Source organism: Panthera uncia, chromosome B4 (genome assembly GCF_023721935.1).
Source record: "Panthera uncia isolate 11264 chromosome B4, Puncia_PCG_1.0, whole genome shotgun sequence".
Taxonomy (NCBI): domain Eukaryota; kingdom Metazoa; phylum Chordata; class Mammalia; order Carnivora; family Felidae; genus Panthera; species Panthera uncia.
In genome coordinates this window covers 122,615,594-122,631,331 of record NC_064809.1, presented here as the reverse complement: position 1 = coordinate 122,631,331, position 15,738 = coordinate 122,615,594, and the positions used below count along the sequence as shown (strand labels likewise).

At 51.7% G+C, this 15,738-nt stretch overlaps 1 protein-coding gene across 1 annotated transcript; it reads left to right on the top strand.

Annotated features, from left to right (window-relative positions):
• Positions 1-3,460: 3,460 nt before the first annotated feature.
• Positions 3,461-13,357, top strand: CKAP4 (cytoskeleton associated protein 4). Its single transcript, XM_049626227.1, has 2 exons — positions 3,461-4,235; positions 10,866-13,357. The coding sequence occupies exons 1-2, from the start codon at positions 3,783-3,785 to the stop codon at positions 12,186-12,188; spliced, it is 1,776 nt and encodes a 591-aa protein (XP_049482184.1). The 5' UTR covers positions 3,461-3,782; the 3' UTR covers positions 12,189-13,357.
• The last annotated feature ends 2,381 nt before the right edge of the window (positions 13,358-15,738 follow it).

Here is a 15,738-nt window from a genome sequence, read left to right as displayed (position 1 = left end):
AAAGCAGGAGGCAAAGGAGAAGGGAGACTTCCTTTAAATGCATGCTGTGCTGATTCAGAAAATGGGGTAGGAGGATGGAAATCTCCAAGAACCACTGACGCCTTCTGGCCCTAAAAGATGCACGTCCACGACTACGCACTGATCTCTGGGTTCGCCAAACACCACGGTGGAACCACGCTTCAGAGGAAACACTGCCCGCTTTCTCAAGTCAAACACATCAGCGACTGTGGTCTATAAGCCACATGTGGTGCTGGGGGTGCCAAGAAATAGTGATGAAAGAAAATGGTTGAAATCTAGACATAGAAGCTCTATACAGTTCTACTTTTGCTCAGTGACACTGCAAGTTGTATTAGCCACTGAGCCCTGCTATGTGCCTAATATCATATGGTGTCTCTCCTTTAACCCTCACAGCAACCTGGTGAGGTCGTTTTTATTACCCACCTCTCACAGATGAAGACACAGAGGTTCAGAGAGGTCACACTCTCCAGTCAGTCATGGAGCTGAATTGGAAACCAAGTCAGTCTATTTCGGAGACTGTGTCTTTTTTTTTTTTTTTTTAAGTCTATTTATTTATTTTAAGATAGAGAGACAGCGAGCAGGGAAAGGCTAGAGAGAGGGGGGGAGAGTATCCCAAGCAGGCTCCACACTGCCAGCAGAGCCCCATGGAGGGCTCGAACCCATGAACTGGGCGATCATGACCTGAGCCTAAATCAAGAGTTGGACCCTCAACCAACTGAGCCACCCAGATGCCCCTCAGAGGCTGTGTCTTAACTATTACACTTTACTGCCTCCCAGAGGAAAGGGTGAAGAGGGAAACGCTGAAAATAGTAACACTCCCCTCCCCCACCTGCTTTGCTTCCGGTGCTCTGCAGAGGCAGAAAATTGAGAAACCTTCCATGCTTTCTGGCCTAAGGTCTGTATCAACTTAAAAAAATATACAATTATTTCTGATATCAGATGCCTGTTTTTCTCTAGGAAATAAATTAATAGAATAAGAAAGGTCTTTAGAGATGCAAAGAGCTGACCTTGAAATCCACAGAGAAGGGTAAGTATACTTCTCAAGGTCAAGTTCTTCAAGGTGGCAGAAGTAAGGTCAAAAGGGCAGCGCTCCTGCCTCCCAGGCCAAGGTGGGGCTGGGTCCCCAGAGCTCCTTTGAAGGTTATCATTGCCCTGCCCTAATGGATGAGTGCTTGAAGGAGGAGGATTGCTTTTTTGCATGCTAGAGGCTTTAAACACAAGCTGAACTCAGCCGAACAGTTTTTAAACAAGGCTTTTCTAGCATCTTCTGATGAGTAAGTCTCTGCCATCTCCTTTCCCCGCTCCTAGGTCATGTGCTCTTTTGAACTAGGAGAGTCCTACTATCACTCCTTGTATTTAGCTGGAGTGAGTGCTCCTCTGTCTGGGGCAGATGATTATATTTCTAGTTCAGAACCTGCTGTAATTTACTCTGGCCTCCCACACTACTATGCCTCTTCTGCCTGCCTGCCTGGCTTCTACTGACCTCTGCAATTTGGACCCATTCCACCCAACTCCTCTTCTTCTTCCCTATATCGTGACACACTCCCTTCATATCAGATCGGGATCGTGGGCTCACCCCGTTTCCGCCACAGAAATACCCTCCCTGCTCTCTTTCTGTGCAAATCCATTCTTCACAGCTTTGCTCAGACCTTGCTGCCCCAGAAGATTTCCCCATGTACCTACAGCCCCACGATATGCTTTCCAAGCTCCCTTTACATTTATTTTTTCAAGTACATAATTTGGCCCTTGAAGTGTTTCTGCATGTTCCTCCAAATGCAATTCAGGCTCCTTGAGGGCAGGCCCATGTGTTCATCGGTTCACTAGAGATTTTTGAAAGCACTTTATACGGTGAGATACAAAGAGAAGTAGAAGCAATGGTTGCTTCTTGTCCTCAAGGAGGGGAGGCTAGTTTGTAGACGTCTGTCTGGCACAGAGTGGACCCTCCACACAGGTTTGTTATATTGAACTATATGATTATATATAAATATATATAATGCCTCTTCTTGCAACTATTAGCTGTCTCTAAGTGTCACGAGAGGCGGTGTTATAGGGAAGGCATCATGAAAGAAGTGGCATTTGAACTAGGCCTTAAGGACAAGGAACGTTATTTTAAAAACAAAATTGGCAGAGGAAACAGTGTTCCTACAGCACCGTCAGGCACACACAGTGCCAGGCATACAGCAGCCATCAGGTTCAGGGGGGAAAGCAGTGGCCTTCTGTCCTTGCTCCAGCACCAACTAGCCTCAGCGAGAGCAGGCAAGTTGCTTAACTTCCCTGCCCCCTCTCCTTTCCTTCCCACTCCAAAGCAGCATGGGCTCTGGAAGAAAGAGATCCAGGTTCAAGTCATGGCTCTGTGACCTTGATCCAATCAGCTGGGGAGGGGGCTCAGTTTCCTTCCTATAAAAGGGGTAAAATAATCCTACCTTACAAGGCTGTTTGTGAGGGTTTAAGTACACATTTAAGTTGTTAAATGCCTAGATGTGTTTTATTTCTTTCAACCAGACTAGGGGTGGCAGCCCCCATCTTCCTCCCTGCAGACTTCCCCAGGGCACAGCACAGAGTCCGTCCGTAGTTGGGCTATGGACAGACTGCAGGAACCCTAAAGAGAAAATGGGGGTGCAAAGGACTTCAGAAAAAAAAGTAAACAGCATGGACATGGACTGACCAGGCTAAGTGGGATGCTAAGTGGGATGTTTCCCTGAATAGACTTAAGAATCTTTGCTAACTCTCCCTAAACATGCCTCTGCAGAGCCAACTGGTTTCTCGACAGCTCCTTCTGCCTCCGCCTTCAATCTCCAGGAAAGAGTCAAGGCCCAACCCCGTGGCGGGCTTAGAGAATGGGATGGATGGGGAGGCGGGATTTCCCCAACTCCCAGGGGCAAAGTTCGGGAGGTGTCCGTTCCCACCTCCTTACTCCCACTCCCAGGGACCGGGCTCCCGGGAGCCCCCCTCCGCCCCCCCCCCCCCCCCCCCCGCTTCATTTCCTCTCTCGCAATAGGTCGAAGGAAGGGGGTCTCGAACTCGGCCCAAGGCAAAAGCTCATCCCCGGCTCTCCTCCCCGCCGATCCGCCTGGGCCACCGCCACTTCAGCCGCCTATCCCTGGGGCCCTCGTGGCCCTGCTCAGTAGCCAGTCTCGGCCGCCGGTCGACCCAGCCCTGCGCTCCTCCCTTTGGCCACCTCGATTCCCGGTCCCCGCCTCAGCAGACCCAGGCCAGCCGCCCTCCCTACGTCCGCGCCTCTTGCCCCCTCCCACTCGGCCACTTCAGTCGCCTGCCCCGGCCTCCGTAGACCCCGCCGGGACACCCGCCCCCCTCCCACCAGCCGCCCCGGACCGCGCTCGGCCACCACCCTCGCCTCGGCCCTCCCACCCGGGGCCTCGTAGACACCCCCACCCCCGCCGCGTGGACCCCGCCGCGCCGCCCCCGGCTCGGCCCCCTCCCTGGGGTCGTGGCGGCAGGGGGAGGGGCCGTGCCGGCCCCCGCGTGCGTGGCAGGCTCTCCCGGCTCGGCTCTCCCGGCCTTCCTTCTCGGGAGGCGGGGTCGGCGCCGCGGCGGCGGCGGCGGAGGCAGGCCCCCTCCTCCTTCCTCCCTCGTCCGGCCTCCTTTCTCGCGCGCCCGCCCGCCGGCTCTCTCTCGGCCGCTCCGACGCCAGCAGCGCCCGCGTGCCGCTCGCCCAGCCCCGGGGGAGCCCGAGGAAGTTCCCGGGCCGCGCGCCCCGCTCGCTCGCCTCGCAGTCCGCGGCCTCACCCGCCGCCGCGCCCGCCATGCCCTCGGCCAAACAAAGGGGCTCCAAGGGCGGCCACGGCGCCGCGAGCCCCTCGGAGAAGGGCGCCCACCCGTCGGGCGGCGCGGATGACGTGGCGAAGAAGCCGCCGCCGGCGCCGCAGCAGCCGCCGCCGCCCGCGCCGCACCCGCAGCAGCACCCGCCGCAGCACCCGCCGCAGCATCCGCAGAACCAGGCGCACGGCAAGGGCGGCCACCGCGGCGGCAAGTCCGCCGCCGCCGCCGCCGCCGCCTCGTCCTCGGCGTCCTGCTCGCGCAGGCTCGGCCGGGCGCTCAACTTTCTCTTCTACCTCGCCCTGGTGGCGGCGGCCGCCTTCTCGGGCTGGTGTGTCCACCACGTCCTGGAGGAGGTCCAGCAGGTCCGGCGCGGCCACCAGGACTTCTCCCGGCAGAGGGAGGAGCTGGGCCAGGGCTTGCAGGGCGTCGAGCAGAAGGTGGGTACCCCGGGCCCCCACCCGCGGCCCCCGAGCCACGGCCGGGCCCCTGACTCTGCCCAGGCCTCGGTGCCTGAGCGGGGCCCTCTCCACGGCCGGGGGATGCCCCGTCCCGTGCTCGGGCGGTCCCCAGACCCTCTTTGTTAATGGCCGCGGAGGAATGGGCCCCGAGGGATGGGCCGCTGCGAGGATGGTCAGGCCAACGAGCCAGGGTGGGCCAAGGGCCTGTCACAGGGCATTAGCGGTGACCTGTAAGGAAGCCGCCGGGCTCTGGGGAGCCCATTCTTTTTGGATTAGAAACCGCTGAATGGGCAGAGTTATCTGAAAAGGAGGTTGGAAGGGACGCCAGCGCATCCCTGGAAGCCTCGGGCAAGGCCACACCTGGGCTCTCCCCGTGGGAGACGTCTGAGCCAGGTTTTAATAGATCCAGACCCCGGGGAAGGAGAAACAAGTAATCATACTCATTTGCGAAGTTCAAATGAAATATTACATATCTTCAGGCCCCTTGCCTTTTAGTGGACCAATGTCTCCATGTGGGCCTTTGAAATAGCATATACCAGCTTTAGAGGAAAGGAAAGGCCCAAAATACTAGAGGGTACTGGTGAGTAATATCACAAGGCACATTTACATGATGTTAAGAGGGCTTACTCATTATCTAATCATCATAGCCACCCTGGCTGGGAGGGAGGACTGGCAGTTTTGACTCCTTTTTCCAGATCAGAAAATTGAGGTTTAGAGAGATTAAGTGAATTGATAAAGATCCCAGCTGGTGAGTGGCAAACTGCATGAGAATGCCTAGGCCACTGCCCAGTGGGGGGGTCCACAGAGGCCTCTCTCAGGTGTGGATGGACCCAACTTTCACCACCAAGCTTCTCACGTTCCACCCTGTCTGTGTTTTTCCACACCAAGCGCAGCTCTCTTGGCCTCCTACCTCCTCCTCCGGCCTCCACGAATGTCACCGCTCAATGAAAGTTAGTTGTATGATCGAAACAAAAAATCCCGCCACCACTTCTGAGCCCGGAACTGCTGCCTCCTTTTCCCAGCATGCTGCCTGCCCTGCCAAGTTTCTATCGACTTTTGTGGAGTATGCAGGACTAGGAATTTCCTCTTAAGACTGGCAGAGCAGCTGGAATGAGTCAGCCTGCTCAATGCTGCAGGCCAAGGGAGGTGACTTTCTGTAGGGATTTAAGTAGGCAGCGCCGCTTTGCCTATCCTGAATGTCAAGTCATTCTTAAGAAGTAGACAAACTGCTGGAGGATAATCACTAGCCTCTGTTTCCTCTCTTTCATCCACCCACTTACCAATCCATCACAATATTTATTGAAGTCTGATAGTGATAGGGCTGCGTGTTGGCCCTGTGGGGGGTACAGAGGTACAGTAGACAAATCCGGTTTTGCGAAGCGGCACATAAGTGGGTCTCAGTTGAGGGTCACCGTTGTGTGAGTTCCAAAGGAGAGAGTGTGTAGAGTTTGCCTAGGCCCGTATGCCCAGTGGACAAGGTGGTGCCAGTCTAGATCTAGCTGGTGGTCAATAACTGTTGAGACAAGGAATGAAGACACAGGCAGGAGGTTCTATCTTGAGTATGTCGGGACAGCAGTGGCTACCTGGCCTGTAGCAGGACGGGAGAGAGAAGCTGAGGCCCAGATGAAATTGAGGTCTTGAATCGATGTTGAAGACATTGGGCTTCTTTCTGCTTCTCCCCTGCCTCTCCCTCTTTCCTTCCCTTCCGGCTCCCACCTCTCCTCTTATGGAAGCTGTATGCAGATGACTTTCCTCTTTGGGGCTCAGTTTTCTCATCTACACAGGGAGGGGAGGGCTCTGTCCAGAGTTTTAAGAATCCACCTGGCCGTAGACTCTTGAAACAGTGACCTTTCTTTTTCATTTAGCATGTAGGCCAGCTGTTATGTAATGCCTCGTCTTTATTGGGTACTCCTGTCTTTTGACCCTCACAGCAGCTCCAAGAGGTAAGCACTAGGATACTCCCCTTGCACAGATGAGGAGCGTGAGACCCAGGAGGCAGAGTAACGGCAAGGTCTCCCGGCTAGTAAGTGGCAGGGCTAGGGTTCCTCCTGCAGTTAGCTCCTGCAACACCCTCAACCGTTTGTTCATCTTGTTGTCTTTCCCATGCCTTGCCAGGTTCGTAGTAGGTCTTCGGCTAAGGCTGCTTCCAGTGATGTGGAACTCAGAATGTGCCCAGAACAGTATTAGGATTTGTCACGGCGTGTGGCCATTTCTGTCCGCACCTCTGAGGTGGCCAGTGAAGAAGTTCCTTTGCTCTGAAGAGAGTAGTGCTGGCTGCTCTGACAACCTAAGTGTGAGCCCCTTTGTAACTTTGTATGATGCTCCGTGTGGGGTGGGGTTTGGTCCTTTGCAAGAATGTAGACCTGCAATATTATTATTCATAAGTAGTATTCGGTACGGGTTAGGCGTCCGTTTTTATTTTAAAGTTTATTTATTTTGAGAGAGAGAGAGAGAGAGAGACAGTGCAAGTGGGGGAGGAGCAGAGGGAGAGGGAGAGAGAGAATCCCAAGCAGGCAGAAGGCTCCACGCTGCCAGCGCAGAGCCAGATGCAGGGAACTGCGAGATCGTGACCTGAACTGAACCCAAGAGCTGGACGCTTAACCGACTGAGGCGCCCAGGTGGCCCCATTGTGGGCTAGGCATCCTTTTAAGTGCTTCCCAGCCACCCTCTGAAGCAGGTCCCTTTTATTAGTGCCGTTTCACAGATGGACCCGCTGGACCTGGAGTGGTCGTGTTACCGTTCAGGGTCACATGCAGACCTTAAGTATTGGAACTGGGATTGGAGTCAGAGCAGTGTGACCTGAAGCCCTCTACTCTGTGTAGTGGGTGCCCACCTGGCCTCCATCTGCACGTGCCCTGCCAGATGCCTGGAGCCTGGGCAGAGAAGCTGGTCTGTCCTTCCATGGAAGACTGAGCGGGGACTTCAGAAATGTTGGCAGTTCAGCCTGAGGCCCTGAAGGGCCAGTGTTGCCCTGGCAGATCCGGGGTGGCGTAAGGTAGGAACGGGCCTCCGACGGACAGCTGGATGAGAGGAGCGGCTGTTTGTAGAAGATGGAGTCCTCTGGTTGTATTTCTTTGTTTCTCATTTTGACTCTGGAGGAGTCCGGGCTTGTGGCGGAGGCAGCGTCTGAGCCCACGGTGCACTTGGAACACGCCTCTGCTCCGGCTCATCCCTGGAGGTTAAGAGCTCAGTGGTGAAGTCACCCATTCTGGGAGTTTGATGCTCAGCATGACCGCTTCCCAGTCTCCTCATTTGTAAACTGGAGATCAGTGGGAGCCACCAACTCAGGAGGTTATTACGAGGGTGGAATGAGATGATGTCTCGGAAGTACTTTGCATAGTTTTCGGTACACAGTAAGTGCCTCGTTGAAGGTCAGCTACCACCGTCTCCCCTCGTCCTGTGAGCTCCTTGAGCGCAGGGATCCTGTTCTAGCCATTACTCTTCTCTGGTGTCTTGCCCACCATGTAGTGGGCACCCTGCATATGTTGGGGGAACAGATGCATCATTGCATATTGATTATAATGGGGTCTTTGCATGTAAAGATGAACAGCGCACAGCACCATCGGGAGGGGGGCGATTTCTGTGTTCTTTTTATAGTGTTGGAGGTTGGGGTGTTTGGTTTCCGCCATGATTTCTGATCTAGTCCGCTTCCTGGCCATTTGCAAAGAGTCAGCCCAGGTTAGGGGTGACAGGGATCAGAGGGGAAATGGACCAGCTCCTTCTTCATCAGGCTTTGCTCGATTAATTAATTAAGTCCTGATTCATTCAGAAAACACTGAAAACACTGAATGAACGCCTGCTACGTTGCAGGTACTGTGCTCACCCGTTCATGCCTCTTTTCTGAGTGCTGTGTAGAACCGGCAGGTACTGTGATTGAATAATTTAGTTTCAGAGGTGATCTCTCTCCCGTACCTTCTCAAAGTGCCCTTTATGGCTCAGGTCATATTTGGTTTAACAGGGAAATTGTCTAGTATTCTGGAGTCCCTGAGAACCGGATTCTAATCTGTGTTAAAATCACAGACCGTTGGAAGCCACAAGGGACTTTAGAAACCTATTTGTTAATAGACGAGGAGCTTGGGACCTGGAAAGTGAATGTGACTTATTCGTGCTCACAGAGCTGGTTATAAGTGGGGCTGGGACTAGAGCCCAGGTGTCCTGTTCTCATTTCTATAGTGTTTCCCTTTGGCATTGGGCTAAGGATGGTCTCAGAATCTCCAGACTTCTGAGCTACTTCCAGAAGAAAGATTAAACAATAATGAAGACCATATCTGCTGTTTGTCGATCATTTACTATGTGTTAGGCACAATTGAAGCTCTATGTATATATTAATTCACTTAATCCTTGCAAAACGAGCCTATGAGTCAGGTGCTATTTTTGTTCCCATCCAGCAGCCGAGGAAACTAAGGCACAGATGTGCTAAATAACTTGCCCAAGATCACACAGCTAGGAAGTGTCCAAGCTAAGATTTAAACATAGGCAGTCTGGTTCCAGAGGCCCATGCTATTTTATGTTTTAACTTCTTACCGTGGAGGTATTTAGGCATAAACAGAAGAGATCAATGTAATGAACCCCAGTTTTAATAATGCTCATTCTTTTGCTCTTCTCGTTTCATTTTTTCCCCACCCCTTCCCTCCCATTTTGTTTTGTCCTTTTTGGGCTGGAGTCAGAGCAGGGTGACTCTGAAGCCGTCTCTTCCACCCCTTGTCGGCTGTCCCCCTGGTCTCTCTTGTTCTCAGATGCTCTGGGCGTTGGGAAATAGCCCAGGTCTGCTGAATGACCGTAGGCTGGGCAGAAAGGCTGGCCTGTCCTTACTCAGAAGATCCAGTGGACACAGGCAGGTGCGAGCCTGCAGAAAAAGCTGGCAGTTTAGGTCTAAGCCCTCTGAAGGGCCCACGTTGCTCTGGCAGACGCGGTGGATGTGGAACCAGGATCTAATTTTTACTGACACATTAGTTCCCCTAGAGTATTTTAGGATTTATTTCTGACAAATAAGAGCTCCTTCTTTTCCCTTTCCTTTTGGCAAAGCACAGTATATCATACCTAACAAAGTTACTGGTCATTCTTGATTCTCATCTGATACCCAGTTCAAAATCCGATTTCCCTGACTCTCTCAAAAACGTCTTGCTTTGTTTGAATCAGGATCCGTACAAGTCCACACATTACATTTGGATGATAAATCTCTTAAATTTCTTTTAATGTGTAACAGTTTCCTGTCTTTCTGCCTTTAAAAATGCCATTTAATTATTGAAGGTCCTGGTGATCTGTTGTGGGTTTAGCTGATTGCATCCTCATGGTGTGTTTTCCTCTTGCACGTTTCCTGTGAATTGGTGGTTAGAACTGGAGACTTGAGAGATTCAGATTCCTTTTTTTTTTCTTTTTTTGCAATAAAGTGTCCTGGGTGGCACTTTGCACCACGTCAGGATGAAGCCCAGGTCAGTGGTCCTTACGTGGTCAGCCTTGGTGCATGAAACCGCTCCCTGGAGTGGCTCCCAGGTCAGACTTTGTTTAGGGGAGAATTCATTTAGAACGAGTGTGTCATGACACATGGGATCATAATGTGCTCACAAAGTCTGAGAATGCTGAGGAATCACCAGATCCACAGTCATATTTTCGGGTGAGGACAGTGACTTGGTCAGGACCCCCAGCTAGAAGGTGTCTGTGCCGTCGTCTCTTGCCTCCCAGCCCACTGTCTCCCATGTGCCTCCGCTTTTTTCCTGTGATAAGTTGCAAGACTCTTTCAGTTCCAAGAGCCAGAAACTCAGCCTAACTGGCTGAAAGTGGGGGGGAGGGTGAGAGACAGAGAGAGAGAGAATTTATTGGCTTAAACTAAGAAGTTCAAAAGCAGATTCCTAAAGGTGTAGCTGTATTCAGAGATTCAGATTGTGTCTTCAGAACTTGAACTTGCTGTCTCTAGTTCTGCCTTCCTTGACTCATAAACTGGTCTACTTTGTGTGTGGTCTGAGCCTCTCCAGGCTTTCCTCATCCTATGGCTAGCAATCCCAGCGGAAAAAAGCTTTCTTTACCAATGTTTTTTTTTTTTTTTTATTTTTTTTAAGTTTATTTATTTATTTTGAGAGAGAGAGAGACAGAGAGAGTGTGTGTGAATTGGGGCGGGGCAGAGAGAAGGAGAGAGAAAATCCCAAACAGGCTTTGCACTGTCAGTGCAGAGCCGGAAGGGCTCTATCTCACAAACTGTGAGATCATGACCCGAGCCGAAATCAAGAGTCAAACACTTAACCGACTGAGCCACCCAGGTTCCTCTCTTTACTAGTAGTTTTAACAGAGGTCGTGGAATTGACTTGCTGGCCTGCCTTAGGCATGCCCATCCCTGGGCTAATCACTATGGCTTTGGAAGGAAAGGAGGGGTGGGTAGACGGAAAGTGCCGATTGGTCAGGCTGGTTACAAACCATCTCTGGAGCACTTGGAACGAGCCTTCAGGTTGGCCCCCAAACCATGTGGACTGTGTGTGGAAGGAAGTTTCTCCAAGGACAATTATCGTTCTGTTCCAGAAGAGGGACCTGGAAGCTGGGCAGACAAAAAGAAATATAGCCTGTTGCATAAAACTTCTCAGCTCTTCTCAGCAGTTAACATCTGGATTTTGGTTGCAGGTGCTGTCTCTTCAAGCTACATTTGGGACTTTTGAGTCCATCTTGAGGAGCTCCCAGCATAAACAAGACCTCACGGAGAAAGCTGTGAAGCAAGGGGAGAGTGAGATTAACCGGATCAGTGAAGTTCTGCAGAAGCTCCAGAATGAGATTCTCAAAGACCTCTCTGATGGCATCCACGTGGTGAAGGATGCCCGGGAGCGGGACTTCACGTCTCTTGAGAACACGGTGGAGGAAAGGCTGACAGAGCTCACCAAGTCCATCAACGACAACATTGCCATCTTTACTGACGTCCAGAAGAGGAGCCAGAAGGAAATCAACGATGTGAAGGCGAAGGTCGCCTCTCTGGAAAACTCCGAGGGGTACAAGCAGGATCTGAAAGCCTTGAAGGAAGTTGTGAAGGAAATCCAGTCCTCTGTGAAGTCCAGAGAAAAGGACATCGAGGCCTTGAGAAGCACCCTCCAGACCTTGGAATCTGACGTCTACACAGAGGTCAAGGAGCTGGTGAGCCTCAAACAGGAGCAGCAGAAATTCCAGGAGGCAGCCAATTCGGAGCACCTCACCTTGCAGGCCCTCACGGAGAAGGTTCTCCAGTCGGAGGAGGCCACCTCCCGCCTCCCTGAGGAGATCAGGAGACTCAAGGAGGAGCTGCGCCACCTGGAAACTGAGGCCCTCAGGCCGGAAGAAGGGGTTTACAAAAACTCTGATGCCTTAGAAGCGCTCCAGGAAAAGAGTCAGGGATTGGACTCCAGGCTCCAAACCGTGGAAGACGGAGTGGATGCCGTGCAGACGGCCTCCGCGCGGCACAGCGAGAGCCTGGAGGCCCTGCTGGCCAAGAGCGAGGAGCAGGAGCGGCGCCTGGCCGCCCTGCAGGAGCGCGTGGCTGGCCTGGGCCCCTCGGAGGATGACGCGGGCGGCCTGGCCAGCACGGTGAGGAGCCTGGGCGAGGCCCAGCTCTCGCTCTACGGCGACGTGGAGGAGCTGAAGAGAAGCATGGGCGAGCTCCCCAGCACTGTGGAGGCTCTCCAGAAGGTGCAAGAGCAGGTGCACACGCTGCTGGGGCGGGACCCGGCCCGGGCGGCCCCCTCGCCTCCTCAGGACTTCCTGGACAGACTCTCTTCTCTAGACAACCTCAAAGCCTCAGTCAGCCAAGTGGAATCAGACTTGAGGATGCTCAGGACTGCCGTGGACAGTTTGGTCGCCTACTCGGTGAAAATAGAAACCAACGAGAACAACTTGGAATCAGCCAGGGGCTTGCTAGATGATCTGAGGAATGACCTGGATAGGTTGTTTGTGAAAGTGGAAAAGATTCATGAAAAAGTCTAAGCGAGTTGTGTCTGCAGGGTGCGGATTTAAAGTCCAGTTTCTCATGACCAAAAACTGTGTTGTTTTCTCCCACGTGTCCCGCCCCCCCCCCACCATGTTCTTGTCCCCTCTTAAAAAGCAGTGGACACCCCCCCGAACACCAAGGCATTTTATATTCTCATGCCTGCTTAATTTATTTACGATCATTACCACACATCATTGGTTTCTCAAGTTTTCTGCTTCTGCTTTTGGTTGGTTTGCTGAAGGCCCAGCCCCTGCAAATCAGGGGCGCCTTTTAGAAGGGATGTTTCTCGTGTCAGAGAAGAATGGCTTCAACTGAGGATTAACAGAAGCAGATTAACTGTAACCTCAGAAAACCCTGCCTGGCTGGCAGATTTCAAGGAAAAAAAGTGGGGGGAGGAGGCACTTTTCTTTCTAATTGTCTTTAAGGAAAATTGCTTTTCCTTTTTTTTTTTAATATTTCTGGCCGAAGTTTTCATGAGCTGTCACTCACTTCTCGTCTTCCACTTTAAACTGGCTAAAATTCACAAGTGTCAGCTCTCCATTGGGAGGGGAGCAAGCCCCTCGGGCTTTAGGTTGAAAAGAACCAGCTGCTTGACTTGATGGTCACCTCCAGTAGCGTGGGGTGTCTTTTCCATTCCTGAATCATCCTGTGATCTCAAAGGTAACTATGCAAAGAATCCAGATGGTTCTGAATGTGAAGGCACAACACCCCACGGAGCTCCCCCGTGGCCAACCTGTGTCATCCCTTGGTAGGGTCCCCAAATAATGCACAGGTTGAGAATCCCGAGAAAGGGGACTCCTTGGATTCTTTCGGGAAATGTGTCTGAGAGCTGTCCACAAAGGCCTGGGCCGTCTCCCCAGGGAATGGAGGCCAAATGTTTTTATTTTACCACAGTGTCCACGAAGAGGTTTGCTGTCAAGGCAGACCCCCATCTGTCAGTGAGGAAGGTGTGCATTTTCTGTAGTTTTTTGCTGTTTCCCTTTACCTTCGAGCTGTACTGTTCTTTAATGGCTGTCTTGCCCTTCAGAAAAGAAAAAAGAAAAAAGGAAAAAAAAAAAAGAAAATTAAGAGAAAAAAAAAGGTTTGTTTAGTTTACTGTGAAATGAACTGTATGGCTTATTTACAGTATTTTTAATTCTTAATAAACACTTGAGCTTTGTTACGACTTTTCTGGAGTGGTTGCTTTCTGAGGATTTAGCAGTTCTGATACACTAATTAGAAAGATAGGGAAGTTTTCAGCTGTAAGGCTTTGTTTCGATTCTGAAACCAAGATTGCTTCATTCTTAGGCCTGGGCACATAACTTTCGATTGACTGTTAGCAGGTTTGGTTGTAGGTCACTGTTTGACTCTAACTTTTAGTCACAGCAGAGGGTCTCAACCCCGACTCCCTGATAGAATCTTCTGGGAACTTGAAACCAAGCCTGGGCCTGGCCCCTGGGATTCTGATTCAACGGTACGTGTAAAGAGGGCTGGCACTAGCATTTCCGAGGCCCCCGTCTGATGGTAAAGTGCAGCCAGGCCTGACAACCACGGTCTTAGATCATCTTAGTGACCTTCAGCCCCCGGGTTTCCTTCCCAGGTTGCTCTCCACCTCCCACCTAATATCGGATGCTGTTTATGGAGTACCCGTGTGCTGTGCATCATGCCAAGCCTTTAACAGGTCCCTGTATCTTCCTTCTAAATTTCCCGAAGGCAGGCAGTATCGTTCCCCATTTGATAGAGGAGCAGCAGGCTGGGAAGCATCACATAAGATCATTAGCTAGGAAGTGGTAGGGCTGGGATTTGAACCCAGTCCTGCTCTTAACCTGTGAACGCCACCCCCCACCAGCACCAGCGCAGGGCCAGCTGACCCGTGCAGCTGCTGTTGCAGAACCAGGGGCTGCAGGGGCTCCTTTCTCTTCCACCCAGGGTACAGAGGGAGATGAGGACCTGAGTGCCTATGTGGTCTCTTGTCCTTTCTGCCTGGAGGTCCCCTCCTTCCTGAACTTCTTTGTCAGTCATTCTGGGTCTCAGGCAGCACAGCATCAACTCTGCTGATGCTTTTCCACAGCAGTTTGCAAATCAGGATGGACCCTTTATTGGTGTTAGAAGTAATTTGTAATTTAATTTATTATTTTTTTTTAGAGACAGCATGAGTGGTAGAGGCAGAGAGAGACTCTTAGGCAGGCTCTATGCTCCGTGCGGAGCCTCATGCAGGGCTCCATCCACGACCCTGGGATCGTGACCTGAGCTGAAATCAAGAGTTGGGCGCTCAACTGACTAAGCCACCCCGGCACCCCAGTTTGTAGTTTTATTTTAAAACAGAAGAGTTGCAAGGTATAACTAGTTTAATAACTAGTTTTGCCTCCATTTGGGGACGGTGCTGAATTTCCATGCATGGAGAAAATGAAGTCCTGGTTTCTTTTCAGGTTAGTCGCTTGTATCAGGCATTTTCTTCATCTTCCTCTTGCCATCATTTCTTCAGTCTTTAATCTCAGACCGTATAGTGGTTTAATAGATGCTTATTTAATATTGTAGTAGAAAACCTCTACAAAGGGTCAGAGAAGTAACCGAATTTAAATTCAGGTGGTGAAAATAAAAAGAATGTATTACAAATTCACATAGTCCTGATGGTGGGGCAGCTGGAGGCAGAGTTTATCCCAGACAACAATCACAATTCAGTCTTGCTCACATGCCTGCTCATTCCTTCAGTGAACATTACTGACCCCACAGCTAGACGTTCTGCTACGTGAATTCAGGATGCACGTGACCGGATCCTTGTCCGGATCCGGGCCTATAGGCCAAAGGGCCTACAGCTCAATGGGGGCGATGGGCATGTAAACTGGTTAGACATCCCAGGGAATTACAGGTGCTATAGCAGGTATAACGGGGCGCACAGGGGAATTGCCTAGTTCTGCCCGGGTTCAGCTGGGATGGTTAGAACAGGGTTCCCACAGGCCAGTGGGAAGTCTCTTGGAATGCCTTCATGGGTAGAGGTTCCCACCTTCAGTAAACCGGTTGCCCTACCCTTTGTACAGGGAATAGGCACAAGTTATTGACGGTATCGATTAGACTGCAGATGATCCAGCACCAGGGTAAGAGGCTGCGGTGAAATTCCCTAGGCAAGACTGTCAGCACACTGATCCCTGAGACTGGGAAGGATGACTCACAGGGTGGTTGTGACGGCGGGATGAGGGCACGGGGGGAGAGGGTATAGCTTAGCACAGCATCTGGTACACAGTGAGGGCTCTGGGGGCTCGCTCATGCACAGTCATAACTAAAGCTAAAAGAACTGAAATAGCTCTGTGCTGCTTGGTAAATAGCTGTGGCCCTGAGCTCTCAATTATCTCTAGGGACCACTAGACATACAGTCCAGCAACGAATAGGTTAACACCCTGGCACAGCAGGGTCCTGAGGGACCAGCCCCATGACCGGCATTAGTTCTGATGAGCGGGCACCCATGCTTTACCAGTAGTTAAATATTTTGAAATCACCCTGTGTCCTCCTCAAAGCATGCCTCCAGATCATCGATCTGTTTTTCAAGTAACATTTGGGCACCCCCCCCCC